A 12,408-nucleotide genomic window follows, 5' to 3' on the forward strand; every position below is an offset into this window, starting at 1 on the left:
CCATCACAGAGGGTTTTTTCACAGCCTACCTGACTGAAAGGCCTCATTATTATGCAAGTTATTTCAGGTCATTATTATGTGATTCTTTTGTCTTCTCAGGTGAGATAAAACTCACATATTTCAGCCTCTAAATCATTTTTATAAAAGTCAAAAAAAGATAAATTACTGACATTTACAATGCACATTATCCTTTATTATTAATAGTATGCGGTCCATGCAGCTTTACAGGGGGGTATGGCTTATCTAAATGAGATGTAAATGAGCCCTATTGTCACTCCCAGCAGGTGAGAACAGGTGAGAACTGCAACTTTAGAGGCGTTTTTCTCCCTATAGAGCTTTCTTGAGTGCCTACCTTCAAATGGCCACAACTTCTCCAAATATTAGCAGATTTCCATGTGTTACACATAGTTGGAAAGCTTGGAGACTACACTTTCAGAATCTGTGAATAACTCAAAATGCCCCAGAACAGACTTGTGTCCCTACTTTCCGTGACTGGTCACATATACATACAGAAGTTCAGGCATTAAACTCTAAGCTTGCGCTGATTAGTTCTTTCAATGCCGTGGCATCAGAAATACTTCATAATCCACGTAACCATATTTATCGTACCCTAGCCTGCGATCACCACACTATGTGAATATTAAAACTTATGTTACCCCAGCGCCACCTGTAGAGATCTGTGACAGGGTTCTACTGTTTTCTTGCAGCAGTCTGTCCTTTTGTTTGTTATTTTGAATAAGCTGAGCAAATTCTTGTATATGTTCAGCAGCAGTAGCATAGTAGAGCTCATCTGCCAAAAATCAAGCCTATATACACTGAACAAAATTATAAACGCAACACTTTTGTTTTTGCCCCCATTTTTCATGAACTGAACTCAAAGATCTAAGACTTTTTCCTATGTACACAAAAGGCCTATTTCTTTCAAATATTGTTCACAAATCTGTCTAAATCTGTGTTAGTGAGCACTTCTCCTTTGCCAAGATAATCCATCCACCTCACAGGTGTGGCATATCAAGATGCTGATTAGACAGCATGATTATTGCACAGGTGTGTCTTATGCTGGCCACAATAAAAAGGCCACTCTAAAATGTGCAGTTTTATCACACAGCACAATGCCAAAGATGTTGCAAGTTTTGAGGGAGTGTGCAATTGGCATGCTGACTGCAGGAATGTCCACCAGAGCTGTTGCCCATGAATTGAATGTTCATTTCTCTACCGTATGCCATCTCCAAAGGCGTTTCAGAGAATTTGGCAGTATATCCAACCAGCCTCACAACCGTAGACCACGTGTAACCACACCAGCCCAGGACCTCCACATCCAGCATCTTCACCTCCAAGATCGTCTAAAACCAGCCACCCGGACAGCTGCTTCAACAATCGGTTCGCATAACCAAAGAATTTCTGCACAAACTGTCAGAAACCGTCTCAGGGAAGCTCATCTACATGCTCGTCGTCCTCCTCGTCCCTTGACCTGACTGCAGTTCGTCATGTAACCGACTTGAGTGGGCAAATGCTCACATTTGATGGCGTCTGACACTTTGGAGAGGTGTTCTCTTCATGGATGAATCCCGGTTTACACTGTACAGGGCAGATGGAAGACAGCGTGTATGGCGTCGTGTGGGTGAGCGGTTTGCTGATGTCAACGTTGTGGATCGAGTGGCCCATGGTGGCGGTGGGGTTATGGTATGGGGAGGTGCATTTTATTGATGGCATTTTGAATGCAAAGAGATACCGTGACGAGATCCTGAGGCCCATTATTGTGCCATTCATCCATGACCATCACCTAATTTTGCAGCATGATAATGCACGGCCCATGTTGCAAGGACCTGTACACAATGTTTGGGATGCTCTGGATTGGCGTATACGACAACGTGTTCCAGTTTCTGCCAATATCCAGCAACTTCACACAGCTATTGAAGAGGAGTGGACCAACATTCCACAGGCCACAATCAACAACCTGATCCACTCTATGTGAAGGAGATAAGTTGCACTGCGTGAGGCAAATGGTGGTCATACCAGATACTGACTGGTTTTTGGACCCCCCCAGACCCCCCCAATACAGTAAAACTGCACATTTTAGAGTGGCTTTTAATTGTGGCCAGCCTAAGTCATACCTGTGCAATAATCATGCTGTCTAATCAGCATCTTGATATGCCACACCTGTGAGGTGGATGGATTATCTCTGCAAAGGAGAAGTGCTCTCTAACATAGATTTAGACAGATTTGTGAACAATATTTGAGAGAAATAGGCCTTTCGTGTACATAGAAAAAGTCTTAGATCTTTGAGTTCAGCTCATGAAAAATGGGGACAAAAACAAAAGTGTTGCGTTTATAATTTTGTTCAGTGTATATTCCATGCAGCATGCCAATAAATGCTGGTTGAAATAATCCACTCTGAGAGGTGTCAAGACTGAATTGGGCTTTAAGGCAGAATGGCCAGACAGAAGCCTCTCCACAGTACAAAACACATAAAAGCTGGCTTGGACTTTCATAGACTTGCAAAAAACAAAACAAAACAAAAAAACAAAACACTTAATTGAAGCAGGCCCAGACTGGCCATTGGGAGCACCGGGAGAATTTCCTGACAAGGACTGGGGAACTGGTCAGAAAAAAGCTGAATGAAGCAAAATAAAGATATATACAGCTATGGAAAAAATTAAGAGACCACTTAACATTGATTTCTGAACTTGGAGTGGTCTCTTAATTTTTTCCATAGCTGTATATATATAACAGTAATATATCTATACTACAAAAAAAAAAAAAAAAAAAAAAAAACATTTCAAATAAAATTAATAGTGTTAAAGGTGCCCTAGAATTCAAAATTGAATTTATATTGGCATAGTTAAATAACAAGAGCAAGCAAGGAAGGACAACAGCGAAAAATGGCAGATGGAGCAATAATAACTGACATGATCCATGATAACATGATATTTTTAGTGATATTTGTAAATTGTCTTTCTAAATGTTTTGTTAGCATGTTGCTAATGTACTGTTAAATGTGGTTAAAGTTACCATTGTTTCTTACTGTATTCACAGAGACAAGAGCCGTCGCTATTTTCATTTTTAAACACTTGCAGTCTGTATAATGCACAAACACAACTTCATTCTTTATAAATCTCTCCAACAGTGTGTAATGTTAGCTTTAGCCATGGAGCAAAACCTCAAACTCATTCAGAATCAAATGTAAACATCCAAATAAATACAATACTCACATAATCCGACGCATGCATGCAGTATGCATGACAAACACTTTGTAAAGATCCATTTTGAGGGTTATATTAGCTGTGTAAACTTTGTTTATGCACTGTTAAAGGCAAGCGCGAGCTCCGGGGGCGGAGAGCGCGAGCCTTTAAAGGGGCCGCAGCATGAATCGGCGCATTTCTAATTATGCCCCAAAATAGGCAGTTAAAAAAATTAATTTAAAAAAATCTATGGGTTTTTTGAGCTGAAACTTCACAGATACATTCAGGGGACACCTTAGACTTATATTACATCTTGTAAAAAAACATTCGATGGCACCTTTAAAATGTTTTTGTTTGTTTTTCCCCCTTTCTTTTTTCATCATTGAAAATGGCAGGTTTTGTGGTGAGGTGAGCGAGGACAAGGTCAGAGCAAACAATATGCTTTTATTTTAAATAAAAAAATAAAACAAACACAAACAAAAACTACCCCATAGGAGAAAACTATGGCGTTATTTTAGTGACAAATGTCGAGAGCGCATTATGGTAACACAAGAGCACATCCATGTAATGTGTGAGCGATATCCTTTGCTCTTGCACAAAACTGGATGTGTGCTATCAAATATACAGTGCTCCCTTATGAAATGCCTCTCCTCTCACTCAAATAATGTGTGCACTCTCAAACTGTGTCCTGTGGACTCGCGAATTTCTATGTGCTCTTGAAATTTTCATCAGAATAGACGACTGATCTATGAAAATGCTACATGGAATCTTATTGGCTGAGAGTGAACTGCACTTGGAATTCTTTTGACAAACATTATATTTTAATTATAATATTTAATAATATTACACAAATGTAGGCCTATCTTAGAAATGGCTAGGAATGGGGCGCTTGAATTATTTGCATATTAATGAGCTTGTTTGTCTAACTGCATCACAGGTCACATTACAGTTCAAACCCTTCTGAACGATTGATCTAAAACCAACATATTAGCCTATATCATGGACCAAAACATTACATTAAATTAAACATTAATTTAAAACAAAAGATTAAACAACTAATTTAATGTTATAAATCAGTCGATTTAGAAATGTCTAAAATGTTATAAATAAGCCTATTAAAAATATTAATTTAAATGAATTATTACAAATTTGTTTACAAAACGATTACAAAATCGTTTAAAATTAATGAAGACTGTCCAGATTTGTCCAGTGTTTTTGAAAGAATCTCTTGAAAAAATGATTCTGTGATACATCAAATACATTTTAACAGTCACTGGTTGCCACCTACAGTGTAATAGATACAATCTTTAATGAAGCTTAACATTAGTTTCAAAGGTCATTTACTCATTTTGATCGCTGCCACAACATCAGTGTATATCCGGACTATAAACTGTTATTGCAATACTGTTATTATTTAATGTTTGCAACACAAAAGTAGCAATAGTCTTGTCACGTTCCAGTCAGTTCCTGGACTCCAACTCCCATAATCCTCCCTGCCAGTCACATGTACACACTCCACACCAATCACCCAATGCCACATACAGCTATGCTCATTCACTGGACTATTTAAGACTCACCCACTCACCACCTCTTCGCGAAGTATTGTTTCACCCTGTGTACATTACCGAGCATTATTATCCTGTCTGTTCCCATTCCTGCCTGTTACCCGTTATCGACCCGTTGCTGCCTGCCTTTGATCCTTGCCTGGTATTCTGTTCTGTAAGTGATATCTGCCTGTCCTGACCATTGCCTGTATCCTGACTACGATTCTGCCTGTCCCTTGCTGTTCTTGTTTGTTCCTGTTTGACTCTGCCTGTACGACCATGCTCACTTCTAATAAAGCTTTGCATATGGATCCCTGCCTGAGTCCAGCTCCATTACAAGTCTGTTGTTGAAAACACTTTGTGAAGCTGTTTAAAACATAGCTTACATGACCACTGCTTTCAGCGGGAATGCAAAAGCAGGTTTAAATATTCCAGTGTGATCATAATTTCAAAGGTTTAATAGACATAGCCGAATCGTAGTTATTTAAGAATAAGACCACATTCTTTTAATGGTTGGTCATCTTGAATCAGAAGATATATTTGGTAACACTTTACAATAAGGTTTCATTATTTAACATTAGTAAACATGAACTAATAATGAACTGCGCTTCTACAGCATTTATTAATCTTTGTTAAAGTTAATTTCAACATTTACTAACATATTATTAAAATCAAAAGTTGTATTTGTTAACATTAGTTAATGCACTGTAAAGTAACATGAACAAACAATGAACAGCTGTATTTTTATTAACTAACGTTAACAAAGATTAACAAATACATAACAAATGTTACATAACAAATGTTACCTATTTTGTATTTGTATATATTTTAACACAAGTACACAAAATGTACAACCACATGAACTTTAAGAAGCATTTTTTGTTTGTTTAGATAAATTGATCAGAGGGGTTTGACCTGTAATGTGATGCAGTTAGACTAGGCTATTTAAATGTACAAATCATCCAAGCACCCCATTCTAGGTCATTTCTATGGTACATTTGATTAATATTATTAAATTGTAAAGACATTAAAGATCCATATTTGATTTTCAAAAGAATTCCAGGTGCAGTTTACTCTCAGCCAATAAGAAAGAAGGTTGGGCAAAGCAGGAGTCGGTAGGGATAGAAACGGCAGTTCTGGGCACAAGGTGTACAATCAACAACAAACTAGCACAGGACTGAGAACACAAGGAGAATAAGTAGGGAAGGAAATAAGGCGGGTAATGAGTGAGAGCAGATGGAGCAAATAAACCAATAATCAGGTAACAGGAAGGTCGAGGTTAAGTCAGAGCACATGGCACATAGAAACAAACAAAACAAAGTCATGTGCTCAATACAACAATACAAAGACACAAGAACCTGTAGCCAACACTCACAAGCCACGTGACCACACAAAACAAGACAACAGGTGTGTTCGACTTCATGCAGTGCTGCACAGACCGATCGGTATGACATCAAAGTACTGCAAGAGCAATTCGAAAACATACGGCTCAGTCTGCTTTCTAATCGCTCTCGCAGTACTTTGCGGTTCTCGTGGTACTACCCGATATACAGATCTGTGCAGCTCCACTTCAAGACGAACAAACGAAACATGAAAGCACGCGGCTGATGAAAATCCATGAGCTTCATGCTCGGTAAAACTTGGGAAAAAAACAAACAAGACAAGAGAGCATGGTAAGTGAATGAACATTCAACCCATGTGCTCTCAACAAAAGGCAAAACATGAAGCATGAATATCCAAACCCCGGCACTGAACCGAAAACCAAACTAAACAGAAGTGCTGGGATCCATACACCACGCTCCATACACATAACAACTCTTGTGTACAAAAGAGCATATAGCCTGATCGAACTCAAAACGGCATTCTCACAACAAGATAATAAGAGTTTCAGGGTTCTGTCACCTACAGTAACTAAGAATAAATACGACCAAAGTGACAGAACCCTGACACAGCAATATGGGGGATATCCACAAACTTCTGGGATCTTCTGTCTGATCAAGACTGTGAAAGAGCTTCAAGATCCACAAATGCAGAAGAACATTCACAAATATTTTTGAGACAATATACTGATGTAATCAGCTCCCTATTTATGTATTAAACTACAAATGTCCCTTGTGTATTTGTGGGTTATTTTGTAAGCTTCAAAAACCATTTAAGCTTCTTATGTGTACATTTCATGCTTGCTTTTGTGCATTCCTGGATTTACATCTTGCATTTGTGGATTTCTTGCTGTATTTGTGACCAAAACATTAATAAAAATCCAGCATCACTATGAAAAGCACACAGAAAATGGCAACTTCACTTTTTTGTTGTTCATGTTTGTGTCACATTGGATTTACTAGTAAAACTCACTAGGAAAAAACTATTATTAGTGGTTCCCACTCTAGCTAGAACATGAAAGCAGCCCAAACGTTTTTTTTTTTTTTCTTTGTTTGTTTTTCCAATTCTGGTCATTTTTTTTTATATGGACAAAAGAAAATATATTCATGTTAATGTGTGTTTTTTTACAACAATAAAATTCAGCCAAAATTTAAATATGCAACACTGCTTATGACTTGAAAAAGGCACTCGTGTTTGTCTGCCATGGATGTATTGCAAAAGATGTGAATTATGCGAGCAGCTCTGTGAAGGTCTGAAGTCTTTAAGCTGGAGTCCGAGTCAAGTCTGAAGTCTTTATCATTGGAGTCTGAGTCAGGTCTGGAGTTTTTTGTCACGAGACCGAGTCAAGTCTCGAGTCATTAAAAAAAAAAAATCTCATAATTATTCCTATTTTTTTCCTAGTTGTATTATATAGACAAAATAATATGATCTTTCTATAATCCATTTTATTTGAAATTAAGGTCCATTGGATGTATTAATGTACATCCAGCTTGTTACTTTATATTCCATTACAATGTACAATACAATCATCCTGGCAACACGAGTAGTCATTTTCAATACAGTCGCTAAGCGGACGCAAGATGTTGCCAGCGAGTCACGGTTTGTTATACAGCAGTTTGTTATAGAGGGTATGCATCAACGTCACTTTCCCGCCAAAAACGTGCTCCTTCAGCTGGACTGAGTGGCAAAAGAACCTGCTTGCGTGACTGGATTTAATAGGGGAAACTGCGAAAACGCGAGTAAAACTAACGAATTACACTAAAGGCTGGGATCGAAAGTGTTCCTTACAACTTGTCAAACAAACCTAATCTATGGATATTGACATGCAGCCAGGAGACATGTTTCCTGACATTTATATGTGCCTGATTTCGACGGCGGGGAAATACATAAAGAAAATCTGCCTGTGAATATTTAACTACAATATAGGTAGGTTTAAATCTGCGTAATCACTTATATAAATGTTATATCGTCATATTGTCCAGCCCTAAAACATATATAGTTTTATAGTATAGTTTTTGTCAGTGTTTATTTAAAAACACCCAGTTATGCAGAATATAAGATGGAAAATATTTAATTGATGAGTTGTCAACATAATATATAACAATACAATATATACGGTATGATTTTACTCAAAATCCAACAATTTGACACAAAATGATAACTGCAAATCCATGTTTCTCTGCCTGGAGTCCAGCTGTTTCTGTGAATTGCAGTAATCCATTTGCTTTTTTTCTGTTGATTTCTGCAGTTTTTAAATATATACCTCAGGTTTTGTGTCAAAGCTATTTGTACAGTCAATCACAAAGCTCTTTACTGTTTTGGAAGTGTTTTGTGTGTTTTTCGCGACATTCACGCTGTAAACCAATGCTGCCACTCAGTCTCTGTGCCACTCAGTGGGCGTAACCGCAGTCCTAACGGTCGACGGTGATGTCACTTGCATATCCTCTATACAGTTTCGTTGTCAAATATCAAACTTCGGAATGTTTAAGAATGTCAATAGAAAACTCTACACATGCGGATCGTGATATGTTAATATATCAGCTTTAAGTAATAAATGGATTAACATCTCTTTCTATCTCTCTCGGACACACATTAAGAAATAGAAAAGCTGCAAATAATACGAAAACACTGATAAAACATAGTGCTAGGTTTAAAGTATAGATTTTTTTTGTTCATATTTTAACAGGCTGGCAATTCAAATGAGCCATGCAGCTACACCACAGTATAATAGCTAGCTGTGTGAGTTAATGTGACTAACCTTTGTGGGTGCAATGTCTCATAAAATTTGATGATGTTGTTCCGGTGTCTTTAATTGTTTTCCCACATTCTGTGCGTCTAGCTGATCTGACGTGATAATAAACGAAAGAACATATGGCATGATGGCTCCCGTCATGTTGCATGGGACTCTCACTATGACATTTCGGAGTTTATGCACACGGACATACGTAATCAAATTCTATGACAAGAGTCAAATCTACCACGACACGTAAGGAAATATATGTGACGCAGATATTATAAAACCATTTAAACACAACACAAATTCTTTATTTATTATATCATTAATTAAGGGTAAAGAGTAAGAGTCTTTTGTGCCGAGTCGAGTCAAGTCTGAAGTCATTTCAGGTCAAGTCCGAGTCCGAAGTCTGTTAAAATGTGACTCGAGTGCCACTTGAGTCCGAGTCTCTAACTCGAAAGTGCCCATCTCTGCCAGTGGCTATGAGAAATGCATTATACTATAAAAACTGTGACAAGGAACAGACAAAGATCCAATTTATATGTCATTTTGACAAGCAGAGCGGGGCGAAAGCCCTGAGAGAATGGCACAAGGCCTGTGGCGTGATTGTTAAGGAGCATCACCTGCACCAATCTCATGCCGTTCTCTCAAGGCTCCCGCCCCGCCCTGCTTGTCATCAATTGTAGTTCACTTCCATGTCAATATAAGATTGATCAAGTTCATGCCATCAGTGAACAACAATTGAGTGGGTTTGGGTTCTCTAGTGCAGGGGAGTCCAGTCCTGCTCCTGAAGGGCCACTGGCCCATTTGAACACACCTGAACCAGCTAATCAAGGTCTTTGCGATTACTAGAAACTTTAAGGCAGGTGTTGGAGCAAAAGTTTGCCTGATATTAACCCCTTCAGAAGCAGGATTGTACACCCCTGCACTGATGCATGCCTGAGTTTGGAAGAATGATTTGACACCAACCTACTGACTTGAACTCTATGGACAAACAGACTCAGGTTCACATTAAAAGCTCTAGTGTTAAAGCATCCTTAAGCTAACCTTAAAAGCTCTCCCTAGGCTAGGAGCTTTGTAGGCCTTTTGTCTAACCTTTAGAATGAACAGTGAAAAGCGCCTCCATCCCTGCATGGATGTGGTCAGTCACATGACAGTGTAGCAGCCACTGTCCAGGACTTCCTGCAACCAGTTCTATGGTCTGAAATGTTCCTGGGAATAGGTCATATACATCTGCACGATGAGAATGATCCGTCTGAAGGAGAGAAAATGAGAGTGTTTGAGAGACATTTTAACACCTAAGTGGGATATAGACATTATTGCAGGATTCAGGAGTGGATCTGCTGGGGTGGCATGGGTGGGAGGGGGTTGGAAATGCTAAGAAAAAGCATTGCCACCACATCTGCCTCTGTTCTGTCAGTGACACTGTCACAAGGAAAGCAGTTCAGCCACCCTAAAATTTAGTATCCCAATGCATAAAACTTAAATGTAAACAGTGTTTCTTAGTCTGCTTTCAGCAGTTGTGCTTTAATGTAATGAGATAAAAATACATTGTACCAATTAGGGGTGTAACAATATATCATGTCGCAATATATCGCAATACAAAAACGCAACAATATTGTATCATGGATAGTGACAATATGTGTTGAGCATAGTTCACCCAAAATGAAAGTTGTAGTGTCAGTACTACATTATACTACTATATAATGTTGAATATAATGTATAATAATGCAATAGGGAAATATTTGTGGGTCCAGATAATGCCAAATGTCTTATGTTACCAGTAAAAAGTGGCCTATATTATTTTAAATATAACTAGTCAGTGACAGAGTGCAAACATATTTATCTAAAATAAACCTGTGTTTCAGCATTAGAATAATGTATATTTTTATTCTGGTGTCACCATTGTCCTGTGCACTGGGTTACCATCACCAAGTCCAAGCCTATTCATTTCCACCCCCAATGTAATAACAAATTTAGCATTTTAAGCAACAGTACATCTTTTGTTATCCTTTTACAATATGTCTTGGTGTATTGCAATAATATTGTATCATGAGTTCAGTATCGTGATATGTATCGAATCGTGACATGAGGGTATAGTTACAGCCCTAGTACCACTACTTTATACATGCATGTGCACTGTTTTTGTGGCAACTATAATAACATTGTCAGGTAAGGATCTAATCTTAGTGTATTATTTCCCATAATGTTTATTAATCACATATATATTATTTCAATGGATTTATTATTCATATAAAGTTCATTTTACATTTTACGTTCAAATCTGGGTGGATGAAAATGGTGCAGGTTTTAGAGTTTACTAGTATTTCGGTTCTGATGTGTGAATGGTAATCTTAACGGTAAAAAAACTGAACACTCTTGATTGTGCGAAAAGCATATGTGGTAAATTCCCTGGGAAAAGGCAATCCGATGAAAATTTATGGTAAATTTACCAGATTTAATGTGTGAAAGCTGCTACTGTCGTAGTGCCCTGGATATTGATATATTGCTTATTTTTAAATTATATAAAAAAAAAAAAATCAAATGATTGATTTAAAGTCCCTCTGAGAAATGCAGCTTTCACATATTTATAGCAATAAATGTGTATGTCAGGCCATAAATTCAAAAGAAATAGATGCTTGCTTTGGTGTCGACACCCTTTATAGACACCCCTCATGCCACCCCACTTCCACTCCATACATAATTTTCTAGCTTTACTCTGGTGTGCTTATGTACATACTTTGTAAATGAAGCTTTGACCATGGAAATGCACAGTGTGCATGTCCACTTCATTCCCCAGTCCTAACAAATACCACTGGGTCTTGTCTTTCTCTGTCATTTTCAACCCATGGAGGTTAGCATACAACTTCCCATTAATACCTGTGGAAGACAAAAGAGTTTTAAGTTCTTAAAAAAATCTGAACATACCATGTATTTCTCTCTTTTAATACACACACACACACACACACACTCAGACACACACACACTTACCATGCATTTTGTTGCTCTCCATAAAGTCCGGATTATATTTGTCAAATTCGTCTGCCTTGAGATAAGTTTTTATGTTTTCATCCAGGTAGTGCGACTGATTTTCATCAAACACCATGAAAAGGAGGGCAAACTCTTTATCAGTGTCTTTTCTACGTCTATCAGTGGTCAGAGTGTCTTTACGGCACACTATCAGTGGACCCACCAAACCGCTCATCAAGTCCTGAAAGACATTCACATAATACATCTGTAAATCTTCAATCATACTGCAAAACTTCACATTTTTATGTTTACTTACTGCTTTCATAACATATTTCCAAATAAGATCTGATATTCAAAATAGACATAAAAATACAACTTTTCTCATTAAACTTTACAGTAAAATTTCATTTGTTAACATCAGTTTACTACATTAGTTAACATAACCAATAAACAATTCTTCTACAGCATTTATTGATCTTAGTTAATGTTAATCTCAAAATTAACTAATACTTTACTAAGATCAAAAGTTCAATTTTTTAACATGAACAAAGGTTAATAAATACTCTAAAAATATATTATTAATTGATATTTCATGTTA

At 37.6% G+C, this 12,408-nt stretch overlaps 1 protein-coding gene across 2 annotated transcripts in view; it reads right to left on the reverse strand.

Moving 5' to 3' along the window:
• LOC125249388 (ferroxidase HEPHL1-like) overlaps positions 1-12,408 on the reverse strand; it is a 46,886-nt gene that overhangs the window by 3,332 nt on the left and 31,146 nt on the right. Inside the window, exons 16-18 of one of the 2 annotated variants that reach the window (XM_048161677.1) lie at positions 11,832-12,051; positions 11,581-11,720; positions 9,936-10,095 (exon numbers count right to left, since the gene is read on the reverse strand). In XM_048161677.1, the coding sequence (XP_048017634.1) occupies positions 9,936-10,095; positions 11,581-11,720; positions 11,832-12,051 (520 nt within the window). Of the gene's footprint in view, positions 1-9,930; positions 10,096-11,580; positions 11,721-11,831; positions 12,052-12,408 lie in introns of those variants that run through there. The other variant, XM_048161678.1, reaches the window with a different exon arrangement.

This window comes from Megalobrama amblycephala, linkage group LG16 (assembly GCF_018812025.1).
Source record: "Megalobrama amblycephala isolate DHTTF-2021 linkage group LG16, ASM1881202v1, whole genome shotgun sequence".
NCBI lineage: Eukaryota > Metazoa > Chordata > Actinopteri > Cypriniformes > Xenocyprididae > Megalobrama > Megalobrama amblycephala.